The 14,297-nt window shown below is 43.3% G+C and overlaps 1 protein-coding gene across 6 annotated transcripts in view; it reads left to right on the top strand.

Annotated features, from left to right (window-relative positions):
• Positions 1-14,297, top strand: part of AGAP1 (ArfGAP with GTPase domain, ankyrin repeat and PH domain 1) — a 327,080-nt gene that overhangs the window by 272,844 nt on the left and 39,939 nt on the right. For all 6 annotated transcript variants that reach the window (XM_065669649.1, XM_065669647.1, XM_065669648.1 and 3 more), the window contains 3 exons: positions 3,905-4,059; positions 5,932-6,022; positions 12,504-12,726. In XM_065669649.1, coding sequence (XP_065525721.1) covers positions 3,905-4,059; positions 5,932-6,022; positions 12,504-12,726 — 469 coding nt within the window. The remainder of the gene's footprint in view (positions 1-3,904; positions 4,060-5,931; positions 6,023-12,503; positions 12,727-14,297) is intronic.

The raw sequence follows: 14,297 nt of genomic DNA, 5'->3' as shown, positions 1-14,297 counted from the left end.
CACATCTGACTTTTGGCAGAGCAAAATAAATGTGAACTTGGGTTAAATGCAGTTAATTTCACTATGAAAAGATAACGGTGCAAACGGTGTAGCATAAACAGTGGGACTGTGGTGCTGCTTGAAAGGGGCTTGGTGGTTATGAGAGTGCAATGGTTTTCCTAAAATTTCCTTGTTGCACGTCCACTTGCACTGAAGAAATAAATGGCTTCAGGTTCATCTCATCATAATCTGACAGTTTCAGCTCATTGCCCATCCTGGCCCCCACCACTTTAAAACAAAGGGCAAACCAAACAACCGCAACATCATTTGAGACATCTCCTGTTGATAATAACTTTCAAATGGACCTCAGTTGCAGCTGGTTCTTCCCACTTTAACCCTTTGTCTGCTGGCCTCCCAGGAAATAATTGATGACTGATTGGCCCATTAACCTCTTTTTTTTTTTTTGTTAAAAAAAAAGGAAGAAGTTTGACAGCCTGGACTTGTGTAATGAGGAGGGATTCCTGGGGAAATCAGCTTGATGGCTGAGTTGCTTGCCCCTGAGGATGCAAAATTAGCCCTGTGGGACCTCGTCTGCATAGAAACTGGACACAATTAGTGTAATATCCGGTGTTATTAATGTAGTTTGGAGTAATTGGGCAGGTTGATTTCGACAGGTTGATGGTGCTAAAATACTATTATAGTGGACCTTTCTGTGAATAACTGTTAAACATGGAAAACTGTTTAATAAAATTTTGTGATTGGGCCCACAGGGATTTAAATAGCACAACGTATAATTTGACTGAAGAGGAAAACCGAACAATTCCATCCTCCTGCCTGGATTTTCCTGTCGGTGTATGTGGTGGTTGAGAACAGCCACATTTGCTGCTTGCCTCTTGTAGGCATTGCCCTGTGGGTGATGTGCAGCAGGCACCACTGCTGCTTTGTTTCCCAGTTGGGCCTACAGAACAAAATGTGGTGTATTTGAACAGCGAATGTATTACTGAACACATCTTCAACTGGCACGGTTGCTTTTCAGCTGAGCTCTTTAAGGAGTAAACCTGAAACTTCAGTAGATATCGGAGAGTGAAAACTTAGATGTTCTTAATGTACCACCAGCAATGACCAAGTTTTCTTACCGATGTACTGAAAACATCCTTCCAGCCCAGCTTTAAAACATGCTGCAGCCCTCTTAACCCCTGGTGGGGCCATACTGGGACAGACTTACCAGTGTCCTGTGTGGACTTTGCAATCCAGAGCCACAAAGGCTGTGTAAGATCTTGGCAGCTTTTGTCACAGTGTCAGCTGGTCACAGCAGAAAGGTCAGGAGATGAAACAAGGGAGCCTCTCCTTTGGGAAAAGGAGACAGCGTATAAAAGAGTGACCATGGGGAATGGCTGGAGGTGTTTCCTGAATTGCACTCCACTTGCTTGAATAGCCAGGATTGTGTCCTCTGCCATAGGTCTCCTGTAAGCAGGGGAATAACCTTGTGTAACTTATCTGAGAAACAAAGCTTGCAGAGGTACTGCTGCGGGGATGGGATTTCAGCCTCACTTTGTAATGGGACGCTGGCTGAATTGGAGGGTTTATTTCTCATAAGCCCATCTTGGGCAAACCAGCTTCATGTATGTGATAAGGATTATTGGCAGATAGAAGATAGGAGGCTTTAGTGACGCAGCAGCTTGATTGTATATACTTCTTTTAAGGTCTGGAATTGTGATGCTGGAAAGCCATGGTAGAGGAGGAGTCTAGAGTGGCTCTGTGAAGATATACCATATATACTTGTTGAGTATTAGTTATATACTGTATAGTCTTCATAGAATCATAGATGGTTTGGGTTGGAAGGGACTCATCCAGTTCCAACCCCCTGCCATGGGCAGGGATACCTTACACAAGAGCAGGGTGCTCCAAGCCCCTGTGTCCAACCTGGCCTTGAACACTGCCAGGGATGGGGCAGCCACAGCTTCTCTGGGCACCCTGTGCCAGCGCCTCTGCACCCTCACAGGGAAGAGCTTCTGCCTAAGAGCTCATCTCAGTCTCCCCTGTTCTGGCAGGTTAAAGCCACTCCCCTTGTCCTGTCCCTACAGGCCCTTGTCCAAAGCCCCTCGCTCTCAACTTCTTGTTGAGTTGTTATGTATTGAGAAGTCATCCCTGCCAGTGCTCTTCAGAAGTCTCCTCTCTCATTGTCCTCTTCTGTGTTTTTGTGTCCCTACTCCTCCCTGCCCAAAAAGGAGGTGTGAGGAAATCCTCCTTTAGTAGGACTTCAGGAGTACAACATTTTATCACTGAAAAGCCACTGAAAGGCCTAAAAATTATTAATTTCCTAAACTGGTCTCTGCAGGGGGCTGCTGCAGATGGAATTCAGCTTTTCACGTTCTTTTCTTTCATCATCATTCTTTGTTTTCATCAACACATGCAGAACTTCAGTATGTCTGTACCTCCCTCCACTGCCATATCCTTCTGCATAAGTAGATTATCATAACTGTGTCACCCTACAGCAGACAGGACTCAACATTAATTCCATTTACTGTAGTTTCCTCTTGCTGCTTCTTCATAAACTCTTAGCTCTGTTTGTAAATACAGCTTTTTCCATGAGTTATTCATAACATTTTGGATAATGATTCTACTTGTTTGTCTCTAACAGTGTTGCTAATCTGGCTGTGGCTATAAGGTTGCATCATTTCTCTTCTCTTTCTTTTCCTGGTTATCCCAGTAAAATAACATAGCCTGTGCCCTCATGCACCTGGAAATAACCTTCACCTCTGTGTCTGTTCTCACCTCAAGATGCATTCTCACCTGCTGCTGCTTTCTTGAGGCATCATTAAAGCAGTAGTCACTGGCCTTGCTAACATGGAGTTTATCGAAAAAAAACAGTTGTGCCACAGGTTGAGAAAATGACTGACAGTGAGCAGCAGTACTGTCTTTAAGGCTGGTGTTAGATTTGTCACTTATCTTTGCACGCTTGTGGATGACAAGGTGATGCAGGAGTTTCATGGCTCTGAATATATAATAAGTCATTAGTAGACAAGTGAATGTAAATGCTCGCTCTAAAGCCCATTATGGCTGATGTTCACCAGAACTTTGTGCTCTATTATTCTTTGCCTTTTCATGCTTCATGCCTGCCCTTCCTAATTCCATTTGCTCTGTTTCAGCTTCCTTGATTTCTTTTTTCATTTGACTTTGGTGTCCCATGTGTGGTTGGAGTGTGTCCATTTATTTCACTTCTACTGGTAGATTCATATGCTGCTGTCCTCTGGCCTGAATACTTGTCCTTGTACTCTAGTAGCCCTAAGGATATTTCGCTGACCCTTTCTGTGAGCTTCTCAGATCATTTTCTCATCTCCTATGTCGAACGTGAGTGTTGAATAGGTTGAGCTGATTTTAGTCCTCTGTTACAACCCAGTGTATTTATGCTGCAGACAAGAAAATGTACACATCCACTTTTAATATAATCTGTGCGTGTACGAAACTGCTTGAAGGAAGAGGGGAAATCATGAAATTTTCTGTATTGTCAGCCTTTAACAGTCCATTCATCTTTTAAGTTATTTTGTGGCACGCTTTGATTTTTACATTATGTAGCTCTTAGCAGCTCAGGTTTAAATCTAAATAACGCTTGTTAGCCACTTTGTGTTCCAGAAGGGTATAGCCTCGATACCACCCTCACATACACACAGAGGAACTGAATATTTACCCATAACAGTACTTTATCTGTGTAACATTTGGAGAATAAAAGCAGTGGATCTGCAAGCTGTTTTCCGATGTATCATGCAACTGCAAGGGAATTGGCTGTATCTAGCCTTAAACATCGACAATTCAGACCTGCTTTTGCTTGTTGCATTGAAGAAATGCTCATCAACAAAGACAGTTTAAGCCTAGCTGTCAGTACCCTTAAACTTAACCTTCTCTTCCTATCGCATGTCTTTTTCAGAGCAAGAAGAAAACTTTGAGTTTATCATTGTCTCTCTCACTGGCCAGACTTGGCACTTTGAAGCTACCACATATGAAGAAAGAGATGCATGGGTACAAGCCATAGAGAGTCAGATCTTGGCCAGTTTACAGTCATGTGAGAGCAGCAAGAACAAGGTAAGGTGCACAGAGGAATACTGAAAATAAAGAAGTTGTGTGGTGTAGTCGCTGCTGCAGATTCAGCTTTTTGTCAGGTTAAAGGTCTGCAGAAGGCCCTTAAGGAAAAGCCTGTCTCAGAGGAGAGCAGAGGGAGACCCCAAAACCAATGTATTTACAAGTCAAATCTCAAGTTAAATCTACTGAGCTGCTGCATGGGAAAATTAACTCAGCATTCTGGCTGACCTAACCATAAATGTGCAGTAAGAATCTGCCCTGATGGAATAATGCAAATCACAGAAACTGAAGCATAGATGCAATTTATCTTTTCTTTAATTGCACTGAAATAAATTGTTACAGGTTTTTGTCTTAAAACAAAGCAAATCAAGAAACAGTTCATCAAAGCATTTTGGAGAAAGAAGAACATGACCTAAGAGGAACAGGCCTTCCACCTTGCAATGCTTTCATATGATGACAGAAGCAATTTGTTCTCCTTTCCTCTCAGAATCAATGTTTAAAATCTGAGACTTCTTCATACATCCCTTGTCTTTAGTGGGGCCAGAGAGCTCCTGCTTCTTGAGTCTCCGTGTCTGCTCATTCTTCACAGCTAGAGGGCAAGGTGCTGAGTGGTAGTCAAGGGAGAGAACTGTGCAATAACTGTTCAGACCTCTAGATCCTTTAGCATCATCCATCTAAGTGTTGTCTTTAATGACTTTATATCGCAAGGAGGAGATTGGTATGGTGGAATGCAAGCCTGCTTTCATTACCTTGAGCTGCCAGAGTAGATCAGACACCAGTGATTATCATCAACATAATTTACTTCCCATTCTACTAAAAGAATTTGTTTCCAATATGTGTTTCTGAGATAGTGAAAAATCACTGCTTATGTATTTTCTTGCCTTTCTTGGGTTTACACATTCGAATATGTATGTTGAGGGAGCACAAAGGAGGAAGTTTGTACACTCACACCTATATAAAAATACTTACCCAAAAGAGGATGACGAGTGGCTGGTAAGTGGCTCCAGGAGGTTTTTTTCCTGTAAAGTATTACCTAGCTATCAAAACATGTCAGAAGAACTAGTTGGAATAACAAAGTACACTTAGTTGGACAGGTTTTAGTAGGCGTCCCATTGGTAGGTCAGGAGAACACATCCCCGTATTGCCATACGTAAGACCTGGTCCTCATGCTGCTTAAATCAATTCATTGCAAAGAGTCCATCACTTGCTATACTAACAGTTTACTTCTCTGAGAGCTCACAAGACAGTTGAGTTGAACTATTGTACCTTGTGACAGTGTCTCCAGGTCCAAGTAGAGGTCATTGGCAGGTCATCATGGAGAGAATTTAAATGGGAGCCATCTGATTAAATCTGACCTTTGGATGATAAAAAGGTTTCAGCTGCTTTTGCAAACCATCCCTTAGTCTTCATTAGCAAAAGCACACACATCAATAAAAGACATTGATTTTATACGATAATATTCTTATCTAATTTATCTCAAAAAGCAAACCTAACCTGTGACTACTGTTCTTATGAATAGCAGGCTTCATTTCCAAGCATAGTTTTCCTCAGTGCACTCTCCCCCCCTTCTTAGAATAGACCCCAGAGCACTGGGAGCTCCTGCAGAGGGTAGAGACCCATGGAAGAAATATGATGCTATCAAGAAACATGGGAGGAAAGAGGAGTCCCTGCTTGGCAGGTTTGGACTTGCAGTACTTGGAGATGCCAAAGGATCACTATTTGTTGAGAAGCAAACCAAGACTTGAGGTTCCTTGACCATGTTCATTCAACCTTGGTCTAAGCTTTGAACCGTGCCATTCGTTGATGTGACAGTTGTGTTATCTGATGTTACTGGGTTCTTATGTGTTGTTTCTACATTTCTTCCCACCTACTCAGTCCCGCCTGACGAGTCAGAATGAGGCCATGGCCCTTCAGTCCATAAGGAACATCAGAGGCAATTCCCACTGCGTGGACTGTGAAGCACAGAGTAAGTATGGCCACGTCTGTTCAGAAAATAGACCGCTTCTTGGCCAGCATTTCTTGGCCAAGACTCAGGTGAACACCCGCCACGGGCTTTATCTGTTTTGACATTATGTTTGGTGTTATATTCTGTATGCTGTTTGCTTCATTATGGGGTTTGCTTTATCAGGTTTATTTTATGTTCATTTACACTTAATATATGCTGCATCAGGTACATCCTCATTTTTCCCCTTTCACATCCCACTTCTGAATGTCATCATTTCTTTACTTTCTGTCAAAAAAAAAGAAAAAGAAGTTGTAACTTCTATTTTCCTCCTGTTTTGCATGGAGAGGGCAGATGTGCCTTGGTGCTGTTTTCAAAGAGCTTGATTGATATTCTTTTGGTTTGGTTTTTTTAGGGTTCCTTGTCAAAAAAAAACAAAGTCATTGCTCATTATAGCTGGATACTTGAAAACTTGATTTGGGATCTTTCTTTTTTCCTCCCCTTTGTGTTTCTTTCCCTTTATTTTTTAAAACACATACGTAGTGCTCAGAAAGTATTCTCAAGAATACTTTGAGCTGTGGTTCACCTCACTAACCCTGTCTGAGGTCATTATTCTGGTGCTCTTCAGTTCCAGGGACTTGCAACAAAGCCACAAAAAGGAAGTACTCTTGCTGTAAAGCAATTAATTGTAGAAGCAGAAGGATTGAGCACTTGCGCATTTGTATTTCTTTGATACTTGAAAGTCAGAACTTTCCTGGTGTTTTTTACATGTGCTTCTCATGGAAAAATATCCTTGTTTTTAACTTTTGGTGTAATTCTTTTTTGATTTTAAGATTTGTTGTTTAGGATTGTGACTACTAGTCCAAGGCATCCCAACATCCTAGTTAACTCTAAAATGAACATTCATACAGATGTGCTAATGCTTGTGCACAATTAATTTGCTATCTGCTGATTTAACTCATTCAGTCATCCACCAAACAACCCTGTTATCTCCTGCCTCATGCTTAGAAGGCTTGAAGGGAAGGTGATTAGCACATGAACAGCTTCACATCCAGACTGGTTTTAGTTGGACACTGTCAGATACCCATGTGCTGTCCATAGGAGATGGATAAAGAAGAAAAGCAGCTGCCCCCGGTGGTTCAGCACACAGAGACGTGAGGCCTGGCTGGACCAGGCCTTGAGCACCAGGACTGGGATGCTGGCGGAACAGCTTGTTGAGCTGCTGGAGGGAGATCCCAAGCAGGAATTTCACAGACAGAAAGAAATAATAGCAATGTTGATAAATTAAGGTCTTTACATTCCAGTGGCTAGTAATCCAGCATGCAAAAAACAAAGGAAAATGCTGGTTTGACTGGTATATACTTACATTGACATATACAGCCCAACATGACTCTTATTCATTAGAGTTCTTTCATACTGACCTGGTAGTCATTCAGATTTACACCAAAGCTTTGATGCAGTTCAAGTAAAAGGTATATAAGATGTTGCGCTGTATATGAGAAGGACAGGGTCTTCAGGTGACCTAGATGTATATTTAGCTCATTTGAAGTACTCACTGCTGTCTGTGAGCAGACCACAATGGGACTGTTACTGATTTCTACTCAGACTGTCTGTAGAGCTGTGGGTGGTATTTTCCTAGACCCTGCTAGCTGGTCACCCAGGTAGAGGGGGAATGTGTGTCCCAGGCGACTTCCCCCCCTCATGTACATCCGTCTGATACATCCATGATCCAGTTCATAGAATCCCAGACTGGATTGGGTTGGAAGGGATCTTAAAGCTCATCCAGTTCCAACCCCCTGCCACGGGCAGGAACACCTTTCGCTAGAGCAGCTTGCTCCAAGCCCCATCCAGACTAACCACAGAGATATGTGTTTCTCCACAGCCGTGCATGTATTTATGCAGCCAGGCTCAATGTTTAATCAGGAAAATGATTGTGCATGGAGAAAGCAGCACTTTATTTTCTTTTTCCTTTCGTTTTTTATTCCCATTTTAGCCAGGCTGCTTTTCCTCCAGATTGCTTCATGGGTCAGGTTGGCCACAGGTACATGGTGCCAGCAGGAAGGATGTGCCAAGAACATGTTGCTGGGAGGGGGCAGGCTTGGACTGCCCATTTTGGCAGCACTCAATGCTCTGTTTTGTAGTGTAGAGGGGAGGGAGAAAAGGGAATTCGGAATCTCAACTGGAACCTCTTAATTGTTTGTATTCCTGGGGATGATTTATACCCTCTGGGACTCTTCTTGCCATTTGGCCTTCCTGATTTTAAGGCTACCGTAGTTCTTTAGAAGAAGTCTGGGACATTTCCAAAGCAATTTATCTTAAAATGTGAACATGGGCATTAGGTGAATCTCAGCCTCCCAGTTTTTTGCCAGGCTTTGCTTTATTTCCTTCTCTCCTTTCTGCCCTGCTTGGGCAAGTCTTTACCCCCCAGAGCATTTAGCATCACAAACACCAGCTCTCCTGTGGAAAGTTCACATAGTTTGCATCTTCACAAAGCCAGATGTTTGGGAGCAAAGGAATATGAGATGTTGCTGTCCCTCAGCTCTATTGAAGAGCCATCAATCTTCCACTTCAGAAGTCTCATTCTTTCTCTTTCTTGAGCTCTTTGCCTTTTTAGCACTTCATGGCAGCACTTTGTTTCACCAGGGAATTTCTGCCTTGTTGGATGTTAATCAGCAGCAGTAGCACCAGCAGCATCTGTGTGCCATTGGCAGTCTCAGAGTAAACTTTTTCCAAGTCCTTTTTTAACATTCCCATCCCAGAGCAAGAGATAAAGTAAAACGCTCCTTCATGCTGGAGGTTTTTCCCAAGAAGATCTCATTTCATGTTTCAGAAGGAAACTGATGTTGCCTTTTCCCAGAGTGTTGAAGTCCCAGTGCTGGCTCCTGTCTGGAGGAGGCACTGAAGATGATCAAATTGCTTAGATAAACCCAGCTAAATTTCTGCCCCCAAAAGGTTTTAGTTCTTCTATCTTAAAGAGCAGAGCCGAGGATAAATGTGAGTCACTTTCAAGATATCTGGAGGGCATGGAATATCAGTTCTTTTCTGCTGCAGAAGAAAACAGGGAGGGCTTAAAGTTGCAGAGTCTCATCATGAGTTTTCCAGTCCAATAGTCTAATAATTCGCTATGGCACATTTTGTATCTGAGAGCCAAACACTGAAGTTATCATTTGGGTGGCCCTGGCAGGCCTACTGTACCAATCACAAGATTCGACTTCATATGCAGAATAGGAAAAAATCTCTGAAAGCATAGGAATGATGCAAACTCTTCTCTCTCTTCTGTTGTGACTCTGCAAGATGCCTTCACCCCCGCTTCTTCTTTCCCTGGCCTTTCTCCTCCTCCCTTTAAAGATTCCCTCTGCTCAGCCCAGAGCTAACACATGCTGAACTCATGAGGATTTAGCATGGCAAAGCCTTTCATCAGCCACCACAGGTCCAAAAGGATGAAGGAGATGGTGGGGAGGGGTTATTCTCCTAAAAGAGCTGCTCCAGGAGATTTCACCTTCAAATGATCAATCAGCTTGAGGTGCAAGTCAAAGTGGGGAGGAGGTTTTTAGAGAAGGAGGGAGCTAAACATCTTTTAAGAATATGGACAGCTGAAAATAGTCATCTGGATGTATTCAGCCATGTTAAAAAGAGCTCATATTTTGTTTGACAAATTGTAAGTAAAGCAAAGAGGGGAAACTGCCTTCCTAACACCTACAGCTGCGTTGAACGGGCTTTTTCCTCTCTTTTACCATCAAATCTGGGTATGTGCGCACTGGAGAAAAGCCTACCTCCTGCTTACAAGTATTCTGAGCATCCTCCAATTCTGAATTACTCTTAGCATCAGCAGGCAAAGGGAGCTGATTTTTTTATCACCTTCTTGAAAAAGCACCCAGAAACCCCAGTGTGAATAGTTATGGCTTGTGCTTCTTTTCAGTCTAAATTGGTGCTAACAGTTTGCAAGCATGAGATTTTACAAGTGCTCAACTACATATGGCAAGAGGGAGATGCCATAATTATTAGTGGGTAGTGACTTCTGTTATCTAGCACACATCCCTTGGAGAACAGGTTTTCATGTGCATGCACTGGAATTAATGTCGTAAGTGGCAGCGTGTCAGTTTTTCCCAGAGTCCACTGAACAATATCACTTGGCCAAGCTCCTCATTAGAGACTCTGCATTAGTCAGTTGTAACCAAGACCAGCAAGTCTGGTTTCTCACTGGGTGTCTGTAATGAGTTCACCATTTGCCTTTCCTGGTTTGCCACCTTCCCACTCAGCTGTGAGGTGGCAGAGTGTTGACATTTAAAATACTACCTTAACAAACTTCCATGTAACTTCTTGGCTATTGCTTTGGTGTCACTGCTTCAGTTGCACCAGCACTTGTCATTGGAAGCAGGTGAATATTTAACAAATGTATTTAGCAAAAGATTCACTAGATGTGCTTCAAGAGCACAGAAGGATTTGGAAGGGAGGTCGGGTCATTAACATCAGTTAGAATAACTGGAAAACTAGAAATCATTGTTTTTTCTCTTGCTTCATTCTGAGTTTGTGCCTCTTTGAGCTCGTGGCTTTTTATTCTAGTGAAGATCAGCACAGCCTTTGCAGGGCAGGGGAAGAGATTTCATTCCTGGTCACAGCTGGCAAATTTCCAGAGTATCTGCTCTTAAGCTTTTACTTTTTACTTAAGCTTTTTTTTTTTTTCTACTTAAGCTTTTACTTTTTACTTAAGCTTTTCCTAACAAATCAGTGTTTCAGGGTTTTTAGTGTGCTTCAAATGTACTCATAGTTCTCACTGCCAAGACACCAGAACTGGTAGAGGCGACCTGATGAAACAGGCAGGAAAGCAGCTTGTCATGGTTGTCTTAGCAAGGCCTTGGAAAGCGTGGCTGGAGCTTTGGCTCATCTTGGTTTTTGTAAGTCTGAAATGCTGTGTATTCCTAGGATAAGACTTGGTATGGACAGGAACTTCTTAAACACTTTCTGCTCAAGTGAAATGAGATGGAGGATTCTTCTTACTTAGATTGGAATAGAAATTGTCTGCCCTCTCAATTAATACCCGTTTTCCTGCTTGGCATTTGTGATAGGCTAAGACAGTTCTTTGAGAGGCCCAGGGTAAGGTGAGAAGAAAAGATGTGACAGCAGGGGAGGGGAGAAAAGAAGCCACCAAAAATTCCTCCCTTATGCCTTTCATTGCACTTGTTATAATGCCTGTTTGTTGGGGAGAGGGAGATTCATACCAAGTTACATTTAAATAACACAGGACAATGACAAGAAAGTGAACCATCTTAGGAAATGACTTGGAATTCCCCAGGTTTGTCCCAGTTTTCTCATTTGTGGTGTGCATTGGTGCAATCCTGGGTCATACACTAAGACTGGTACTGTTCAGAGTATCACATTTTCATCTTAGTACTGATCTCCCTGATCTTGGAGATGAAGACATACCCATGGTGTGTTAGATGTAAAAACCATCTGTAAGTGATGATACAGATGGAGTCATTATATGTAAGGGAGTTAATATAGTCAGCAACAGAGACATCCTGTCTAGTCACTCTGGGTTTTTTCCTCTTTTTTCCCTTGTAACTGGTTATGTGGCTCTAGATTCCCAAGGAGGGTCTTTCTCCACTACTTCATCATCAACTACCTGCCACTACATTGGTGTTTTCTTCTTTTCTCTCTAAGTCATATTTTTCTTTCAACTGAAGGTGCAATGAGACGTCTTTTCAGGACACCACCCCTTCCTACCCCCAGTGGTTTTCTTATTCATTGAGGGTTTTCTCAGAAGGGTTGGTATCTCCATGGGGCAAAGTTGACCAGATTGAAGACCTCCCAGCTCTGCTTTTGGACAGGACACATACATTCTTTATTATTTTTCGTAGTATTGTAGAGGTTAGAGTGAATCATAGAAAGGTTTGGGTTGGAAGGGACCTAAAAGATCATCCAGTTCCAACCCCATCCAACCTGGCCTTGAACACTGCCAGGGATGGGGCAGCCACAGCTTCTCTGGACATCCTGTGCCAGCACCTCAGCACCCTCACAATAAAGAACTTCTGCCTTATCTCCAGCCTGAACTTCCCCTGTTTCAGTTTGAACCCATCACCCGTTGTCCTGTCACTACAGTCCCTGATGAAGAGTCCCTCTCTGCATCCTTGTAGCCCCCTTCAGACACTGGAAGCTGCTCTGAGGTCTCCACACAGCTTTTCTTCTCCAGGCTGAACAGCCCCAGTGTTCTCAGCCTGGCTCCACACAGGAGCTGCTCCAGCCCCTGCTCATCCTCGTGGCCTTCTCTGGACTCACTCCAACAGCTCCATGTCCTTGTATGCTGAGGACACCAGAACTGCACACAGTGCTGCAACTGGGGTCTCACCAGAGCAGAGCAGAGGGGCAGGATCACCTCCTTCAACCTGCTGGTCACGCTTCTTTTGATGCAGCCCAGTGTATGCCCAGAGCTAAACCCCTTAACCACAAACATTAAGCTTTGTTAGGTGTTTTGTTGTCTAATTGCTTGTGTTTCTTCTTCCCATAGACCCTGACTGGGCCAGCCTGAATCTGGGGGCACTTATATGTATTGAATGCTCAGGTATACACCGAAACCTTGGCACACACCTCTCGCGGGTCCGCTCTCTTGACCTGGATGACTGGCCTATAGAGCTCATCAAGGTGATGTCTTCTATCGGGAACGAGCTGGCAAACAGTGTTTGGGAGGAGAGCAGCCAGGGCCATATGAAACCTTCTCCGGACTCAACAAGGTAAGCTTGCTTCCTCCATCTCACTGCGGCACACAGCGGGCGGGTAGGATGTGATCCTCCACGTACTGCAAGCTGTGAGCACATAAATCCTCCTTCGGGATTCTCAGTCAGAGGTGGTAGGGCATTGCAATGTTTTACAGCATGGCTTTTGCAAATTCTCCCTTGGAGTATGCCTTGTGAAAGTCATGATGTGTGTATATATATATATATATCTCTTCAGTGCATGTCGAGGAGGAATGTGTGTCAAAGATGTCAAAAGATGAGTGACCCCATTACTTTTGCACTCTTGTGAAGGTTTCCTCAGCAGCCCTACAGTGTTTTTGCTAGTTGACTGACCGACAAAACAGTGGGAGACTGGAACCCCCTGCCTGGCTGTTCCTCAGTCTGACTGATCCCGTAATGCATCCCTTTGTTTCGGTCAGCCACAAAGTTCCCTGCTCTTGGTCTCTCGGCTTGTCATTAGTTATTATGCCTTAAGTAGTTCATGCTCACCCAGGAATCTGTACCTGCCATCAGGTTCTCAGCACAGATGGTGCAAGTCCTGCTCACTATGGTCTTGCTTACTTCTATTATAATATATGTGAGAATATATGTTGGGGGGGGTGGTGTTTCCAATGGGAACAGTATTTTGCCTACCACTCACAGTTCAGCGCAGTGAAAATCTAGCTGCAGTACGTTCTCATACCAAAAACTAGTGGGTTTTATCTTTAATTTATCTAATCAGTGTCAAAGAAAGGTGTTTTGAAAATACTTTCATGCTGTGAGTAGGTTTGAGATGTAAGTGCTGCTAGTTAGAGCTAACATGTTGGCTTGGGGGGGAAGCACAATGACCTCTGGCAGACTGCGTTTCGGTAGGGGTTTGGGGAGGAGAAGGACCTTGTTGCAGGGCTGGGCCAGCCTCTGAAGTTGTCTTCAGAAGTGCACTGCTACTGTCTTAGGGGCAGCTCCAGTGGGATATCCAACATCTGAGCACTGGTAGGTCCCCAGGTGGCAAATGGTGTGATTGAGGTCTAGCTCTGTGTTTGCTTCCTGTGTATGAGAGAAATCAGAGGAAATTATGTTGGGGTTTTGTTGGTGTATATCTCTGGATCCTGCTTTTTCCAGTACCAAATCAAGTGAAATTATAACCTGGGAGCATATACCTGGGCCACTTCCTGTGGTGTAGGAGTAGGTTTGTGCTGTTGTCTGTAATAAAGTGTTTCTTATTGCATTATTTCGTTAGCACTGAAAAATGAATTTGTGGTGCCACCTTTGGTTCATCTTCGAGAATGAAGCCAGTACATTAATCAGGCTACTTAGATGAATGACGACGTGTGAGAATGTTCAGGGGGACCTCCGCAGAGGTTTTGTTCATACATAACCTGTATGTCTGCTGTATAAGTATATATTATTAGTGAATATAATGATTTCATCAGGTAGATTGAAATCAATGCTGCCTTTCAGTCATTAGTATCCCTTTAATCCAAAGACCTTATATTGTTGCGCCTAACAAAAATACATGTTGCTCTTTACTAATGAGGTGAGCTGGAGAGATACCACAGTTATAAACACTTAAAAGGAAAAAAGGCTTA

This window comes from Lathamus discolor, chromosome 3, assembly GCF_037157495.1.
Source record: "Lathamus discolor isolate bLatDis1 chromosome 3, bLatDis1.hap1, whole genome shotgun sequence".
NCBI classification, from domain to species: Eukaryota; Metazoa; Chordata; class Aves; order Psittaciformes; family Psittacidae; genus Lathamus; species Lathamus discolor.
The sequence above is the reverse complement of the archived record's forward strand: the minus strand, read 5'-3'. Positions and strand labels throughout refer to the sequence as shown.